At 41.3% G+C, this 16,040-nt stretch overlaps 2 protein-coding genes across 2 annotated transcripts; one reads left to right on the forward strand and one right to left on the reverse strand.

Moving 5' to 3' along the window:
• Window positions 1-4,027: 4,027 nt before the first annotated feature.
• NDUFB5 (NADH:ubiquinone oxidoreductase subunit B5) lies at window positions 4,028-8,981 on the reverse strand. Its single transcript, XM_052803198.1, has 6 exons — window positions 8,823-8,981; window positions 8,077-8,165; window positions 7,085-7,151; window positions 6,255-6,316; window positions 5,135-5,241; window positions 4,028-4,261 (listed from the first exon to the last, which is right to left on the reverse strand). Exons 1-6 carry the CDS (start codon window positions 8,947-8,949, stop codon window positions 4,141-4,143), a joined length of 573 nt encoding a protein of 190 aa, XP_052659158.1. The 5' UTR covers window positions 8,950-8,981; the 3' UTR covers window positions 4,028-4,140.
• A 90-nt stretch (window positions 8,982-9,071) lies between these two features.
• Window positions 9,072-15,618, forward strand: MRPL47 (mitochondrial ribosomal protein L47). The gene is made up of 7 exons (XM_052803197.1): window positions 9,072-9,215; window positions 9,794-9,939; window positions 10,529-10,589; window positions 11,388-11,484; window positions 13,154-13,284; window positions 14,755-14,850; window positions 15,297-15,618. The coding sequence occupies exons 1-7, from the start codon at window positions 9,115-9,117 to the stop codon at window positions 15,412-15,414; spliced, it is 750 nt and encodes a 249-aa protein (XP_052659157.1). The 5' UTR covers window positions 9,072-9,114; the 3' UTR covers window positions 15,415-15,618.
• The last annotated feature ends 422 nt before the right edge of the window (window positions 15,619-16,040 follow it).

The raw sequence follows: 16,040 nt of genomic DNA on the forward strand, positions 1-16,040 counted from the left end.
AGGGCGGCGGGGGCGGGCCGCGCCGCGCCCGGCGGCCCCCCGCGGCCTCCCGTCCCTCGGCGGCGGGCGCCGAGAGGTGCCTGCGGGGGCGGCCGCGGGGCCGCTCTCCTGAGGTGATTCCCGCCCCGCGCGCGTGCCACGGGCGGCCGTTAGGCGGCAGCCGGCGTCGCGCGGCCGCCCCGCTTCCCCGCCGAGGGGCCCCCGCCGGCAGCCGGCGAGCCGGAGGGGTGTGAGGCAGCCCCGGGCGGCCCGCTCCCTCCGCCGCGGGGGTGCTTGCAGGCGGGGCGGGAGGAGGACCGCGCACGCTTGTTCACGCCTTTTGCCAGAAAGGCTTCATTTCCACGGGGGGGGGGAAGAGGGTGACTTCGTCTCCTGGTCGCCCTGCGTGGCTCGGAGCAGGTTTCCCTTTGATCAGTAATGCTCCGCTACAGGCTCTTTCATTTCGTTTTTAAGCAATTAAATACCGTATGTAAATATATATTAATTCTCAGCTGCAAGGATTTAGTAACTTCGCGTGCCTATAACAAGCCCTTTGACTGCAAAGTCCCTAACGTCTAATTAACGGCGGTCTAAGTGACCGTTGGGTACAGGTGTCTCTCGGCGTGTAGGAGCGAGTCTGTCACAGTCCAAGTCTGTCACGGTCCCACTGTGGACGGTCCACACGGTGTTGTATGTCGGCGCAGCCGGGTCGGCCTCTACCTTAGCGGTTTGTAACCTGGCAGGGCAAGCAGAATCGGTTGGTATGGAGGAAGGAGCTGTTGGGATACAGAGCGGGAATGCCCAGCCCGAGATGCCCTAGGAAGCCTGCGGCAGCAGCGATAGCCAAACCCAGATTTCATGTTTTGAGGGACAGTACCTTTAGCGTAAAATGACCTTTTTTTGGTGTTTGCTGTGTTTCTCTTTGCTTTTCACTTCGAAAGAATACTGTTAGGGGAAGGAGGAATAGAGTGAAGTAACTTTGTAGGAAAAAAATACCGAAATAGTTTTTTTTTTTCAAGCAATATCTAACAGCTATTGCATATGCCTGACAGCAGCAGGATCAAAGAAATGACTAATACATTTAAAACAAAGATGTATAATGTAGATGAATAGCCTTCCAACCATAGTCCACGTTATATCCAAGGATTCATCGATCACTTCCAAGCAGGTGATGCCACCTTTGCTAGAACCACCTTTTACCTCAAAAATTAAAGTTTCAAAAGTGCTTCTAGTAAAATCTCGATTAACAACAGAATTGAAAAATAAGTTTGTATCCAGCCATGGAGAAACAGGCTGTGAGACTAAGCAGACCAGTGCAGTCTGTTCTCAGCAATTTTTCTAGCAAAAAAATCAAGTGTTGGGAACAATGTGAAATACCAAGGGCAGAATATGATGTTAATGGAATGGCCTTAGACTGACTCAGGAACAGGCATTACATCAAAGACTTGTGAGAGTCGTTGGATGTGGGATAAAAACCACAAATTAATACAGGGTCACCAGACATTTATTCTACCTGAGAAGACTTTGTGCTTTTTTAATGGCTTCTCTTACAATTAACTCAGCATTTATAAATGAGAGCCATAGTAAGACATACAAGCCCTCTAACCTGAAAGACTGACTCAAAAAGGACAGGTCAAAGCACTGACAGAAAATCAATCAGTCTTTCTAATGTTTGGCGGTGCTAGGAAACAGCAAACAAGGCAGTCTTTGCTTAAAATAGTCTGTGCAATGTTGCTTAAGGTAAAGAAACGCATGTGTTTTAACAGTTTGAAACCACAAGATGTTCAGGGGTTACTAAAGCACTTGGGCTTATTGCCTTAAAAAAAGTGGGAATTTTGAATATGGACACATAGTTTAGGGTCACGAACGGTAAGAGACACTTCCCATTACTCTCATGAGGCATTTAAAACCAGAGCTCTGGAGTACCATGGCCAGTAGAACCCGAGGAAACACATCCCTCTAGTGGCAAAAGTCTGCCAGACAAAGAGAGTACCCTTTATATTCCCTATGTAGTTGTCAAAAGTGGTGTAGAAAAACAGCTGTACAGTTCTGAAAATCCATGGCAGGTATGTGTGCAGATGTCCTCAGGTGCAACTTGCCTTATTCGTCTTACGTATTTCTTAATTTGTCTTGGTTAATAACGGTTGCATGCACATTTCCACTTGAGTTTTTAAACTCTGTTGGTTTGCTTTTTTAATTCCAATTCACCCTAGAAAAGAAGCATTTCCCTTTTCATCTCCAAAATCACTTATGTGGCCTCTCTATGCCAAATGCATTAGGAGTATAAAGTTCCAAGTTTTCATCTTCAGATTTTGCTGTCAAGACTTAGATTTTTATGTACTAGAAGTTGTGTAATCACACAGCAGAAGATGGTATCTGTTCACCTAGCAGTGATAAGATGACCCATAAAACCCATTAACTAACGTCAGCCTATACCATTCTCCCTGGCTTGATCTTTCTCTTCAGACATCTAGCAATCCTTTCACAACCTTCAATAAGCAGTTTCCTGTTTTTCCCTTGTTCATCTTACTAAGCCTGTTACAGGAAGCAGAAAGCTCTCTAACAGCAGCATCAATAACTTGAATATATTGCTAAAAGTGTTAGATATACAGCAGTTACTAGGAAAATACTTATCTTAATATTTGCCCAGTGAGATTCTTCCTTCTCATGAGAAGTTTTACATGACAGAGCATAGACTTTAGCCTAGGAACTGTGGGGTATTTTCAAGAGTACATGAAAGACTTAGGCTTATAAAATCCCCTAAAAAATCACTAAAACGTGAATTTATATGCACCACACACTTTTTAATGTTCAAGAATCTTTCCTTTGCTTTCTACTACATCTGACAGTGTAGACAGTCATAGCTCTAGGCAAGCACTTCTGTCTTAATTCTGCCTTCTGAAAACACAGGAGATATCTGACGTAATAAAACCAAAGCCTTGTTAAAGACTATCTTCCCCACAGCTACCTGGCATGCGATTCTCCATGTCACTAGATACATACTTAAAACATGAAAGTTATGTGACAATGGTAAGTACCCCTCACTAAGAGTTTTCTGAAATATTAACATATTACTGACCACCAACTGTGTTTCCATCAATGAAGATCCTTTCTGCCACAAAGGGAGTATGTGGCTCTGTTTTAGATCTATTACCATTTAGAACAGGAAGCGTATATCATAGCAAAAGTACCTGTTATGCTTTTAAACCTCATTTAAAAACAAACCGTTAAAAAACCAACCAAACCAACCCCCCAGAACAATGTAGAAAGATGTTTCAGAGAAGCCACTTTTTGGATGATCTACACAGAGAATTGTCCAGTTCAGAAAGATGCAAAGTCAGTCATCTTTGGGGTTTTTTGTTTTGTTTTGTTTTTTTGTTTTGGTTTGGTTTTTTTAAGGGTCTGTTTAGGAAGTCTTTTACAGACACAGATGATATAGGAGGTGAGACTGGAGAAAATGAAAGAGCAGACAAGCATAAATTATGCATACACAAGAGGAAAAAATTTTAAAACTGGTGACAAAAGTAATAAAGGAAGAGCAGCATGGCTGACACTATAAGGGATGAATAGTATTAACAGATATCTAAAGAGAGAAACTTTTGAGATAATGCAGAGAAAATGATAGCAGATGTTGAACAGTATGTAAGTTGGGAAAAAATAGTGAAAGACGAGTTTGACTACAGGTAATGAGAAAGAAAGTATTTCTCTTAAAGTGGTAGATAAAAGATTCCAAAGATCTGAAGGTATTTTTCTTACTTAGTTCATCTTCCACAAATTATCTGACACAAGGCATTGCGAGAGAAAAAAGTCTTAGAGTTTCCTGTACCTTTCATTTAAAATTTTAAATACTAGAAATCACACGATGAAGACTAACATTACCAACTTGTATCACATATATTAGGTGACAAAGCCCATTCTACATTGATGTTCTGGAGAAAAGGTGTAATTGTTGGCAACTGCCATAAGGCATTTTCTCTAATAAACAACGTTAACAGCTATATGAGCTTAACTGCCACACAGTTTCTTTCCAATTATCAGAATCAACACAAACATTGCTTATTTTTATTAATGGCTGTCAGTAAACAGCAGGATGTGTATTACATAGCTCAGTCACAATTTGTTGGTATGCATTTAAGACCATGCATACTGTCTTAAAATCGTTTAATTGTCAGGTGTGGATTTCATAGAATTGTCAACAAGATTTTTATCTGGTGTTTCATAATGATACCAAGGTCCATCTCCCCTGTGTCTCATCAGTCTGCGTGCCTCCAACTGCATCAGCCTAAAAAAAAAGAGCAACAAACACACTCAGCATGAAGTTTATTGGTTTTGATCATACATATATTGATGTTTAACATCATAGCATTACTGACAACAGCAATAAGTTTAGCATCTATGGTTTATAAATACTACTGAATCATAGGCAATACCAAAATATGAAGGGTTCAACTAAAACATGAGCTATTACATCCTTCTATTTCAATTTTTTTCAGCAAGTCATCTCACAAAAGAGTAATAAAAATACTTGCAGTTCTGTCAAAGGTTCTTGCCTCATAAGGGGCTATACAGTTTTGATATAGTTTTCAACTAAAAATAAATAGGAGCACGGAAATCAGAAGTAAATGTGATGGTAGAAGGAGCTATGCTGTCTTGGTCCCAATAGCAACAGTTTATGGAATTCAGACTTTCTTCTACCACCACAGTTTACTCCCGAGTAAGTACAGAATAAACTCAGTACAACGTTGTTGCTGCCCACAAAATTTTCAACAGCTACAAGGAACATGATCAGTCCTGTAAACTGTCATTTAGCTACTCAGTTAAGCTATGAGCGCTAGCAGTGGCAAAAAGAGCTGTCCATTTCCTGACTCAGGAATACAGAGCCATACCTTTATAAATATGAACTGTTTTGAAGAGACAGTTGTTTTACGAGACTGCCCTTGGATCATTCCAGTTCTGGTAATCTTAATACTGAGAAGGCAGGGACTACAGATACTGTAACTTCCACTTTGCCACCAACCAGTGCAGCAAGCACCCAGGGTCAAGTGATACATGGATAAGCACATTATGTCAGCATCCAACTCAGGATGTTAAGCAAAATAAGAGAGTCAACTACAGTATGTATCAGTATTTTAAAACCCTCAACTATATAACATACCTCAGTTCAGTTTTCTTTGCTTCAACATCAAGCAAAGCCATCTCTTTCTCATAGTCCTTTTCAGGGGGGTCAAGGAAGTAACGAGCTATCCAGCGACTTATAGGGTGCTGGAAAAATACAAAACCACAGGTTATTCATGCAATTTCCAAGTAGAAATGTCGTCATAACTAAATCATTTTGCACGTTCCCGGTCTTGAAAACACATCATCAACACTATGGGTGCTGCCATTCAAACCATAATAGTAAAATTAAAAACATGTTCAACTATTTGTAACATCAAAACCCTAAAAAGCTGTATTTCTTTTGCCATTTTTAATGCCAAGATAACCTGCAGATGACTATTCTGTAGCAAAATTAAAAGTTAATGGAAGACATGTGATTTATTTTCTTTCTGTTGAAGTAAAGTTCCTTAAACTGCCACTGTAATCACAGAAATGGACTCCAAACCTTACTGTAATCAGTAACATTTTAAAGTTTTGCTTCCACATAGGAACAAAAGTCTAAATGAGTCAAAACAGTCATAGTAGTATTGCTGAATTCAATAACTTCCTATCAAAACCAAAAAAGTGCTTGCAGCCAAGAAGCCAGGGACTAATTTTAAGAAAATACAATGAAATTAAAAAAGTATAACCTTGAGTTTCTGACCATAAAAATCTTCAGTTCTAGATATAAAAGCATGTGTGATGTTGGACTTTGAAACAAAAGAACGTAAGGTCGCTTTAAACTCCAGTATCTTAAGATGCTGTGGTTCTAGAGCAAGAAACAAAGACAAAAACTGCACACTAAGAATAAAGAGAACAGAAGACTGTTCTTACTATTTAGGAATATTATAAAAGAATTCTTGGCATATATCTTCAGCAGTTTACTGGCATAAAGTTACAGATCATTTGCATCTACTTGTGTCAATAAACAGATTTCCTACAGCAACACGCATGTTCCATAAAGCAGAAAATAAGCAAGTTTAATAAAATCATAATTGCACAATTCAAGTTCTACTACACTGATACCCAATGGCAGGGATATGGCCATCCTCATTACCACATTCCACATATTTTACTCCCAAAAGCATCATCAGGAGGAAGGCTGTCCATAACATGCTGCCCTTTTACGTTACACTCACTTTGTAGTATTCCCAGTACTCTGGGATATAACCTTCAGGAATCTCTGCAAGTTCAGCTTCACCTGACAAGGAAAGAAGGGGAGGAACATTTAATTCAAGTATTGTTTTTTTAAGTACCTTATATTCTGCCTTTCACATTTGGAAAAGATCATTATCTCACATAGAGAGCACTTAATCCCTCAATCTGAGCTCTGTTCAGAAAAATTGGACTTGTATTTTTTTCCAGACACTTCACACTGCATGTATCTAGCTCACAGGCTTTAAGCCACACAATAGAAGTGTGAAATTAGCAGCTGTACAGAAGAAATAACTAAGATCGAGTCCACAGAAATGCCCTTTAAAGTATTGAGCTAAAAGCATGGATTCTTCCTAATTTCTCTGTTAAATTAATTCCATATTATTACAGTAGTAGATTTAAAACACATATTGCCAAGCAGAATTTTGGCTTTTTTGCTAGACAAAAAACAACAGTTGCAGTGTATGCAGCCTTCTTAAAGAAATATGTAAAACGAGATAATACAGACTCCTCATCTGAATACTGAAGAACTGTTCACTAAACCTCACTGATGTTTGAAAGGCTGTCAAAAGATGGAATTTCTCCATTTTTAAAAATGTGGAAAGCTTTTTTTTTAAAAGCAACAACTACAGAAAAATAAAAATACTGGGAGCATCTTCTAGGTACTTATACAATATTACCATAATTGTTAGGCCTATTTCATAGTCTTCCAAAGACCAAGCCTTAAAGGATCTCTTTTTTTCTATCCAGCATGCTTAGTTTCTATTTAATAATTTTGACCGTGTACTTAGCTTAGTCAGGACAGAGCACTCACCAATGAAGATGTTGACATATGTTATGAATAGTGCCACTGGTATCCCTGTCAGAAATATATAGAATCTCTATAGGGGAGAAAAAGAAAGAGAAACAGTATGGGAAACTCAGAAGCGTGACAAAATTTAGATGAGGTTAGTCTGCAAGTGATGTAACAGCCAATAATTCTTAGATTCGCATTCATAGGTTAGATAGGGATGTTGTAGGCAAAGACATATTGCTGCTTAAAATGAGTTAATTAACAAACTAGAATACAGAAACAGCGATGCTGTGTCAGTCCATGAGCTGATTTAGTTCCGCTTTCAATCTCCCAGGGAGGCCAGTCTCTGCAGAAGCAGACAGTAATGCTTTCCCTGAATACCATCTCAGCATCTTGTGATGACTGGCTTCAGCATTTAACTGTAATGAGGCACTAACATCAATGCAATGTAATCCAACATAAATACAACCACTGCTGGCTTTGGTAACTGTGGAAGACCTATAAAGGAAGCCTGATCACATGAAGGGAGTTGTATCAAGTTGGCTGTTACCTGTCATAATAGGCTTTACACGAAACCTAGCTTTCTAGGGGTCAAACTCAGGTCAGGCTTCCCAAGTCTAATCTCTGGTGTTAGTGGGTTTAGGTAACTGAAGGCAAACCCTGCAGAAGAGTAACTTAACAGGTTTTAAAAAGGCGGATGGAGTGGAAAGCATTTGGAGGGTACGCATACATGAATAGAGACACATAATTTAAGAACGCTACTACAGCATTAATTTAAGTACCTATCACAATCTTTGCCATTTAGCCAATCTTTTTACTTCATCTGGCCCTGATTTTACGACGTACGAGAGAAAATTCTTTAGGAGCAGGACTGAAAATTCTGGTGTATGTGAATAGTGCCAACCACACTTTAGATGCTGTCATGTAAACAGTAGGGAAAATTCTATTTTAGAGACTCTTACATTTGCAAGAGATGTGTTATACTGAGTGTAATAAATTTGGTTTTAACTCACCAACAAGTTCAGAAATCGAGTGTCATAAAAACTTGTTGCCTTGATAATAAACATTCTCTTCCCATGGCTGCTGCTATGTCGTACAGGAGCTGAAAATTGAACCAAAGTATTATGTTTTCTTCTCCCTTTGGTGATTGTGCCAGGATAAGGTCAACGATGCATATGAAAAAAACAAAAGGTATTTTTCTTCCCAAGCTTAGACATAGATCTATTCCTACCTGCCAGTCCCAACAAATAAATCACCGAACGTCAGTCACTATGCAGGGCCAAATAAACTCACAGATGAGCCCGTCAGCAAGTCTGGCCTCCCGCCAGCGTCGATCCACGTTCTACCCGAGACGTGTAATTTCTCAGCGGCACGGAGACACACCTCGCACCCCCGCGAGGGACCTTCCTGCGCGCTGAACGGGTTTCCTACACCTGCTCAGCCAAAAGGGAGAGCCGCCGCGGCGGCCCGCAACCACCGCCGCCCAGACCCGCCTTCCCGCCCCACAGACAAGGTTAGCGGGGAAAGCCCCGAGCCCAGCGACCGCCCTCAGCCGCGGGACCGAGATAACGGCGGCCCCCGCCCCGCACCCGCTGGGGCGCCGAGACGCGGCCCCCGCCTCGCACCGGCGGCGGCGGCGGGCCAACCTCCCTGAGGCGGCGGCCCCTCTCCTCAGGAGGGCCCCTCTCCTCCGCTCCCCAAGGTCACTCGCCCCTCACACGCCCGCCTCCCCCCCTCGTTCCCGCCGCCGAGACCCTACCGACGGTGCCGGGCAGGCGGGCGGCCCCGGCGAGCCAGGGGAGGCGGGCGCCGGCCGCCGCGCCGCTCGCCGCCCGCCCAGCTCCCCAGGCAGCCGCTGCCCGGAGCAGCAGGCTCATGGCCGCCATAGCTGGAACTGGCACGGGGGCGGGGCCGGCGGCGCCACTCTCCGCGGCGGAGGTGAAGCCAGGCGGGCGCCATCTTGGCCAAGGGCAGATCCTCCCCTCTCCTTCCGGCGCCCTCGCGGGACGCCGTCCGCGGCGCTAGGCATTGCGGGAGGGGCGGCGGGGGCGATGGCGGGCGCGGCGGCGATGGCCGCCCTGTGCCGGCGCCTCACGGGCGCGCTGCGGCTGTCGGGAGCGCGGCCGGGCTCGACGGCCGCCGGCCTCCCCGGGTAGGCGCCGGGGCGGGGGAGGCTGAGGGTCGGGGGCCGGTTGGGGTGGGCCGTGGCGCGGTGTCGCGGAGGAGGGAGAGCCGCCCTTCGCGGCCTTGGCGGGAGGCAGGCTGCCCGGCTGTCCTGGCTTCTGACACCGCGGCTGGGGGTTGCGGAGCGGCTTACATCGTCGGGCAGAGGGTAAGCGTAGCGTGAAGCGTTTCCCTCTGCACCTTACTGTTTTGCCAGCCGTTATGCTTCCAGCGTGGGGTTTTCCTTCTGCCTGCACGCCGCGTTTACTGCTTTTGCCATTTAGTTAAAGTCAGCGTAAGAAGACGTAGCTCAAACTTATTCTTTTAATTTTCAAATTGTTATTTATCTCCCAGTATCCGTAAATGATAATGACGAGACAAAGGGTAGAGGAGAAGGCAACACTGAGATGACGTTTTTATGAAGAACTGAACCTGTGCCTTTTCCCCTTAGACTGTGGTATTCATCCGTCTGTAGGACCTGTGCCCTTATGAAGGAAAGGAACATTCTCATTTAGCTGAATATTGTTTTTCCTATTGTATATAGTTTCCCCTTGAATTTTTATTCAGATTGACACCGAACCTATTTCACAAGAACCTAGTAAAAGTCGAGCCCCTCCATCAGTTGAAGTTTCTGCACACTACTTTGTCTCGGAGAGGTCTGGAGGAATTTTTTGATGATCCAAGAAACTGGGGAGAAAAAACAGTAAAGTCAGGTGAGTTATATTTAGCATTTCTGATAGTGATCTTTGAGCCACTTGTGCTCAGCTGAAATCTGACCTCCTCTTTTGCATTATAGGAAGTATTCATAGCTACATAAAATTTTTTTATGTACACGTACATAAATATGCTTGTGCATTTTATGCCTGCTAATTTTATTTTTTTCTATGTATTCTGTGTTTTATGAAAGCAAATAGCTATTATGCAGTAAAATATTTTGCTGTAAATCCTCTGCCGTGCTCTTATGTGAGAGTGTATCACAGAAGAGACATTCTTTGATGACATATACAGTACCAGGGAAGAAAAGTATTTCAATATAAAGATCATCTTACAGCTTTCTCTGTTCCTAGCCTTTTACAAACACAAATAAACAGTACATGTCATTGCCTTTTTAATGTATTTGTATATTCAAAGCAAAGCTGAATATCCACAAGAATAGCTTTCCAAGAGGTAGTATTTTTTTAAAAAGTGATCCTTATTCTGTTGAGTCAGCAGACCCTGCTAATAGAAGCTTTTTTTTTTTTTTCCAGAATAAGAGAAGTTTGTTGTATTTAATTGATTTTTTTAAATTATTTTTTTTTACAGGGGATGCATGGAATATAAAGCAGCTAAGGGGCAAGAGTAGTGAAGATTTGCACAAACTTTGGTAAGTAAGTTTTAGTGAAGTAGCTTCTCTTCTTTCAAAGCAGCTCTGCCTGTTTTATTAAACTGTGGCTAGTGAACTTACTGGCCAGTGAATTTAGTTTGCCGTACAGCTCTGCATGCTTAAGCCTGCTTTGGGCTTGGAGCAGCCCAAGTTCTGGTACTGCTCAGAATACAAATGCTGTACTGCAACTGCAGGTGGTTGTGTGATAGTTGCGTCTAGTACAAGGGGTTCAGGTTTGGTACGAAGAGGCTGTGTCTGAGCCCTTTGGGGGCTGTTCAAACTGCAGGATAGGCTTGGTTGTAAGTGACCTCTGGTGGGGCTAACCACTATATGAGATCAGGTTGCTCAGGTCTGCATCCATTCTGATTTTGAAAGTCTTGCCACTCTAGGCAACCTGTGCTACGGCTAAACTAGTGCAGAATTATTACTGTGAATAGTTTTTTCCTTGCTGTATCTTGTCCTTTTGCTGTGCACCTGTAAGAAGAGTCTGGCTCTGTCCAGGTATTGGAAGACTACTTGGTGTTAACCTCTTCCTTCCTTAGCCTTCTTTATTCCAGGTTAAGTAAACCTGTCTCCCTCAGCCTCTCCTTGTATGTCATGTATATCAGCCCTCCCCTGCCCGCCTCTACAGGGCTTTCTGCAGTTGGTCAGTATCTTTTCACTTCTCTATATGAAGCTAGCAGGTATAGGATATGGGATTATAGGTTGGACAGCTGTGCTCTATCCAGCAGGGTAGTGCATGAATAATTGCTAATGCATCCAGAAATTATTTCTGAAGTACTATGCTTTCTGATCTAGGTATGTCCTACTGAAGGAAAAAAACATGCTTTTAACTTTAGAGCAAGAATCAAAACGACAACTCAGGCCTATGCCAAGTCCAGAACGATTAGAAAAGGTAACTTTTTCATACTAGCTAAAAACATAACTCTAAGTAAAATTGCTGAGTGAAAGGTTCATAAACTTGTTAAAGACCATTTTAAAAAATTATTTCCTTGATTTTAGTATATGCACAAACACTGTGCTCAAGCAACATAGTGAGAAAGGCCTCTCCGCTTGTTGCATAATGTTAAGAAATATTTTGCCATGTTCATGCCCTGAAACTGCACTAGAGGATTTCTAGAAACTTCCTGGTAAAACTTCAACATTATCTCTATCCTTACCCTCCACAAACTTTTTTTAGCTAACTTAACTGTTGCCAACTTCTTGCCTCTGACCTTGTCTTCTCCAAACTTGTGCCCTTTGGTTCTTTGCTGTCCTCACTTTTGTCGTTCCTTCCTTCTTTTGCATTATTGCAATTCTGCCACTAATTTATTAAATTCTTTCCCTGGTATCTTTACCACTGAAAATTTCATTTACTTATAAATCAACTGCACAGATGGAAATCTGCACCTTCACTGGCGAATTAAATAATCCAGCTGTTTGACATGAAAGATATTCTCAGATACCCCCCTATTTGTCCAATTTATTTAGGGAAGAGTCTGACCATTACATTGTTAATTTGAATTTCTTTGTATAGTTAATAATTTAACTGTTACTTGCCATCACACACATCCGCAACTGCATCATGATCTCTCTTTTTTGTGTCAGACATTGCTTTTTTTGGCCTTCTACTTGTCATTTTCATTGCTGTACTTATAAATTAGGGGAGATCTAATGTAAAACCCTGCTCTGGATCTCCTAGTGTATCTTGTTCTTATTTATGCTAATACGGTTTCTCAACTGTACTTCGATTCCCATTCTGAACGGTATTTTCTGCTTAGTCCCACCTACACATCCATATTCAGCAATTAAAAATCACAGTAGAACTTGTTTTGGGAGGGAACTTATGTAAGTGGCCCCAGCACTTCAAAAGTCAAATCTTACTAATTGCCTGTTTGGTTTTGGCTGAAGCCCAAGAAAAGTAGAAGTCAAGCACCAGTTAAATACTATGATTGCACTGAGACAAAATACAGCCATCTGCTTATTAAAATTAGCTCTAGCGGCTTCCCAGAGCATTTAACATGTTGCCATATGTAATGTGTGGTACAGCAATATTATGAGACAGACCTGACTAAAAACCTTCAACTCGAAGTGTCATAGTTTGGTCAAGGCAGCTTTCTAATCAGCCAACAGGTATTACTGAGGCTGTGACCAGACTCCAGAGTGAAAACTAGAACAACAAACAGCCAGCGCAAACCGTCTGACAGAAACACATACAGCATATCTTCTGTTTGCTTCTACTTCCTTTCTGCCTCAGAGCTTTCTGTACTTCTAGCATCAGCATTAGATCTGGCTTTGTGTATTAGCCAGGTAGTCTTTAATGAAATATCAGACTGTCAGTTATTTCATATTTGTTCTGCTTGCAGGTTAGGTTTTTAAAGCACCCATTCTTTACTGTTTTAGTACACAGAGCCAGTTCAGCTGTTTCACTCACTCCACAACTGTGAGATGGCTCACGATGGAACTCCTAGTGTGTTTTACCTTTGCTTTTCCTTTAAATTTTGTCTTACATCTTCATTTGAGATCTTTTAAACTGTCAGCATTGTGTTCTGTTGGCCCAAGCTGAAACCATTTCCTGTTTCCAGGTAGAAAAGTCTATGAAAAATATAGACTTGGTTGTCAGAGAGAGAGAAATTGCTTTGAGGCTTTTACAAACTGGCCATGAAAAACCAGCACCTGGCGAGTGGAGACATGACTTCTTAGGACGCACCTACTGGTATGGAAAAGAGAACTTTTTTTCATGTGTGTCAATTTTGCTTGCGGTATGTCTCTTTACTAGAAAATCTTTATCTAATCAAGAAAGGATGCATGTACTGTATGGAAAGACACATGTTTTCTGGTCAGCATTCAGGTGCTTCCTGAGTTTTGGTTTTGGTTTGTTTTGGTTTTTTTTTTAACGTGGTTATAATTTCTGCTAAATAATTCAATGGCAAACTCTACCGTTAATTATAACAAAATTAGCTCCGTGTTAACTAATATGATTTCTGTACTCAGAGGATGTCTGTTACTGTAACTATTCTGTAACACACGAATGAACTAGGGAGTACTATTCAAGTTGAATCACCTGGACTTCCCTAATTATAATGCAAAATCCATATATTGGGCGACAACCACCCAAAGTACTGCATGAGACCACATAAACATCTGTTGGAATCCCCTACTAGTCTTGGCAGATATTTAACTTCGTTAGAAGCTTCTACCTTTAGAATTATTTATTGTCCAGATACTTTCAATAATCTGTAATTTCAGGTGATGACACTGAAGTCTCTGGCAGGACCTGCTATTTCATTAACCAGTATTTTACCCTCATCATATTGGCATTTGAAGCACTAACTACAGTATTCAGCGCTGCAATAACAGTGTAGATAACAGAAGGTCACACATTATAATAATGCTGAATTTTCATTTGTTTACCCATTAAATATAAATCAGCAGAGTACTAAATGCACTAACCACTAGATCTACATCTTTAGGGATGAGGCTTCTGTATACCTCTTTCATCTTGGAAACATTGTCCATGAAGAAGGGTTTGCCCATATATTTGGAAGCCCAGTCCCCAGTTACAGCAGGGGGAAGGGACAGACAACATGAAATGGTCTTTAAGGACATGCATGCAGAACCTCTGCAATACACATAGTAGTAGGTCTGACGCAATCTGGATGCACTGGAGTCTGTAGGTAAGTCTGCACAAGCCATCTGTGCAGCCCAAATGCAAGAGAAACCCCCCAAATGAATAACAGAGTCTATTTTAGAGGGAAAGACTTACGTTCAGGCAGATTTGCTCTTGACATGACACTCCTAATACTGGCATTTAAAAGAAAATTGTAGTAGAAACAAAACTCTCTTCACACGCAGTTTGTTCACATCAGCTTTTGAAAGTTTTCTTATGAGGGAGTAACTTTAAAATATAAATACAAAGAATCATTATCTACTATACTGGGCCCTCTCTTCAAACACCTACAGTTTTTAAAGTACAACCACTTTCTACAGAAAGACGCTGAGCTACATATGAGACGTAGTTATAAACCAAGCCAGCAGTAGAGCTGAAAGTAAATACCCACATAGAAATTCTGCGATCTACCGGTCAGACCACTTTATCACTGTACAGTAACCAAGTGTAACTGGTAGAATCCAAGAATGAAGACAAAAAGTATACATTCTATAATCACTTATCTGTCTTTAATAGGTACACTTATAAGGAATGGCCAATACCATGGTACTTGAACAAAAAACACAAAAAGAAGAAATTCTATTACTTACCTCATGTGAATCACTTCATCAGGTAAAAAGATTTTTTTTGACATTGAAAGTTATTTTCTGATCTGTTCTTCAGTCCTCCTTATTCCACTTCACAAGGAAAAAATAGTAGTAATCTTGTTCTTTTTACAGCTAGTAGACTGAAAATAAGGCTTTTTAAAATTACAGCTTGCTCTGTTTCTTTTTGCTCTTCCCATTTTAGTTATTAAGAGACTTGGTTATCTATGAAGTTGCACTGTAAAAGTAACTTTACATGCAGACTACGTAAGATCCTCCCCAGAGGTTGAATTTCTGTAGAACTCAAAAGCAGAAGAAAAAAAATAATTTGCTTTGCAGGCATTTTTGCTTATCAAAAGCTAATTAACAGTGAAGTTGTTAATCACTGGGAACCTCTATTTCATTAGAGGGGTGAGCTTATTAAGGTTGTTACAAGCTATCTAGAAGTTAACCACGCTGACTTCTTTATTTCAGGCTCAGACTTGAAAAATCTTTACGCAGAAGGGCAAGAAGGCAAAACCTAGAGAGGACGAGGCGGAAGGTCTTGGAAAGGAAGTTCCCTCACCTTGCCATAAAATCTCAGAGCCAGTAACATGCTGGAAGAGCGCTGCAAGCAATTGGTTGAGTATCTCTGACTGGAACATGAAACAAGTTCTGAAACCAGTGAACAACTCAACTGAGCATTCCTGAAAGTCTCCTTTTTTTTTTTTTTTTTTTAATCCCACATTTGACCTAAATTAAACATGTGATTTGGAATTAAAAAGCAGCTTTGGTGCATAACTCAAATTAATCCTAACAGTTTTTTCTAGAAATATTTGAAAAATGACTTATTAACCAGCTATTACGAAAGTAAGATATACATCATTAACAGTGAAAAGCAGCAACTGACTGCCAGATGAAAGTATAAAGTGTAGGGATAATATTTTCCTGGTTTAGTTTAACAAACATGCATTAAAACCAGACGGAAACACGAGAGCCTCTGAAGCTCACGTACTAGCCTTTGTTCCCTCATCATCCGAGTTACAGGTATGTCACCTAAGTTACATGTGCTTTCCGCACAGAAGCATGGGAAAATACACTCTTCAGTCTGCTACGGCTAACTTTTTCCCTGTTTTAAGTCTGGCTTGTTAGAAAGTATGAAATATTTAGTGTGTCAACTTTTAACAATGCAGTCTTTATACCTAGATTTCTAGGTACCTATGAGAAATTCAAACATCT

This window comes from Harpia harpyja, chromosome 12 (genome assembly GCF_026419915.1).
Source record: "Harpia harpyja isolate bHarHar1 chromosome 12, bHarHar1 primary haplotype, whole genome shotgun sequence".
NCBI classification, from domain to species: Eukaryota; Metazoa; Chordata; class Aves; order Accipitriformes; family Accipitridae; genus Harpia; species Harpia harpyja.

What these genes read in the sequence shown, in the direction of transcription:
- MRPL47 (XM_052803197.1), top strand. Translation starts at nt 9,115, where the DNA reads ATGGCGGGCGCGGCGGCGATGGCCGCCCTGTGCCGGCGCCTCACGGGC. An exon ending in ACGGCCGCCGGCCTCCCCGG is followed by an intron (nt 9,216 to 9,793) that starts GTAGGCGCCGGG and finishes ATTTTTATTCAG; the next exon opens with ATTGACACCGAACCTATTTC. An exon ending in AGAAAAAACAGTAAAGTCAG is followed by an intron (nt 9,940 to 10,528) that starts GTGAGTTATATT and finishes TTTTTTTTACAG; the next exon opens with GGGATGCATGGAATATAAAG.
- NDUFB5 (XM_052803198.1), bottom strand. Translation starts at nt 8,949, where the DNA reads ATGGCGGCCATGAGCCTGCTGCTCCGGGCAGCGGCTGCCTGGGGAGCT. An exon ending in CTCGATTTCTGAACTTGTTG is followed by an intron (nt 7,152 to 8,076) that starts GTGAGTTAAAAC and finishes TCTCCCCTATAG; the next exon opens with AGATTCTATATATTTCTGAC. An exon ending in GCAAAGAAAACTGAACTGAG is followed by an intron (nt 4,262 to 5,134) that starts GTATGTTATATA and finishes CTTTTTTTTTAG; the next exon opens with GCTGATGCAGTTGGAGGCAC.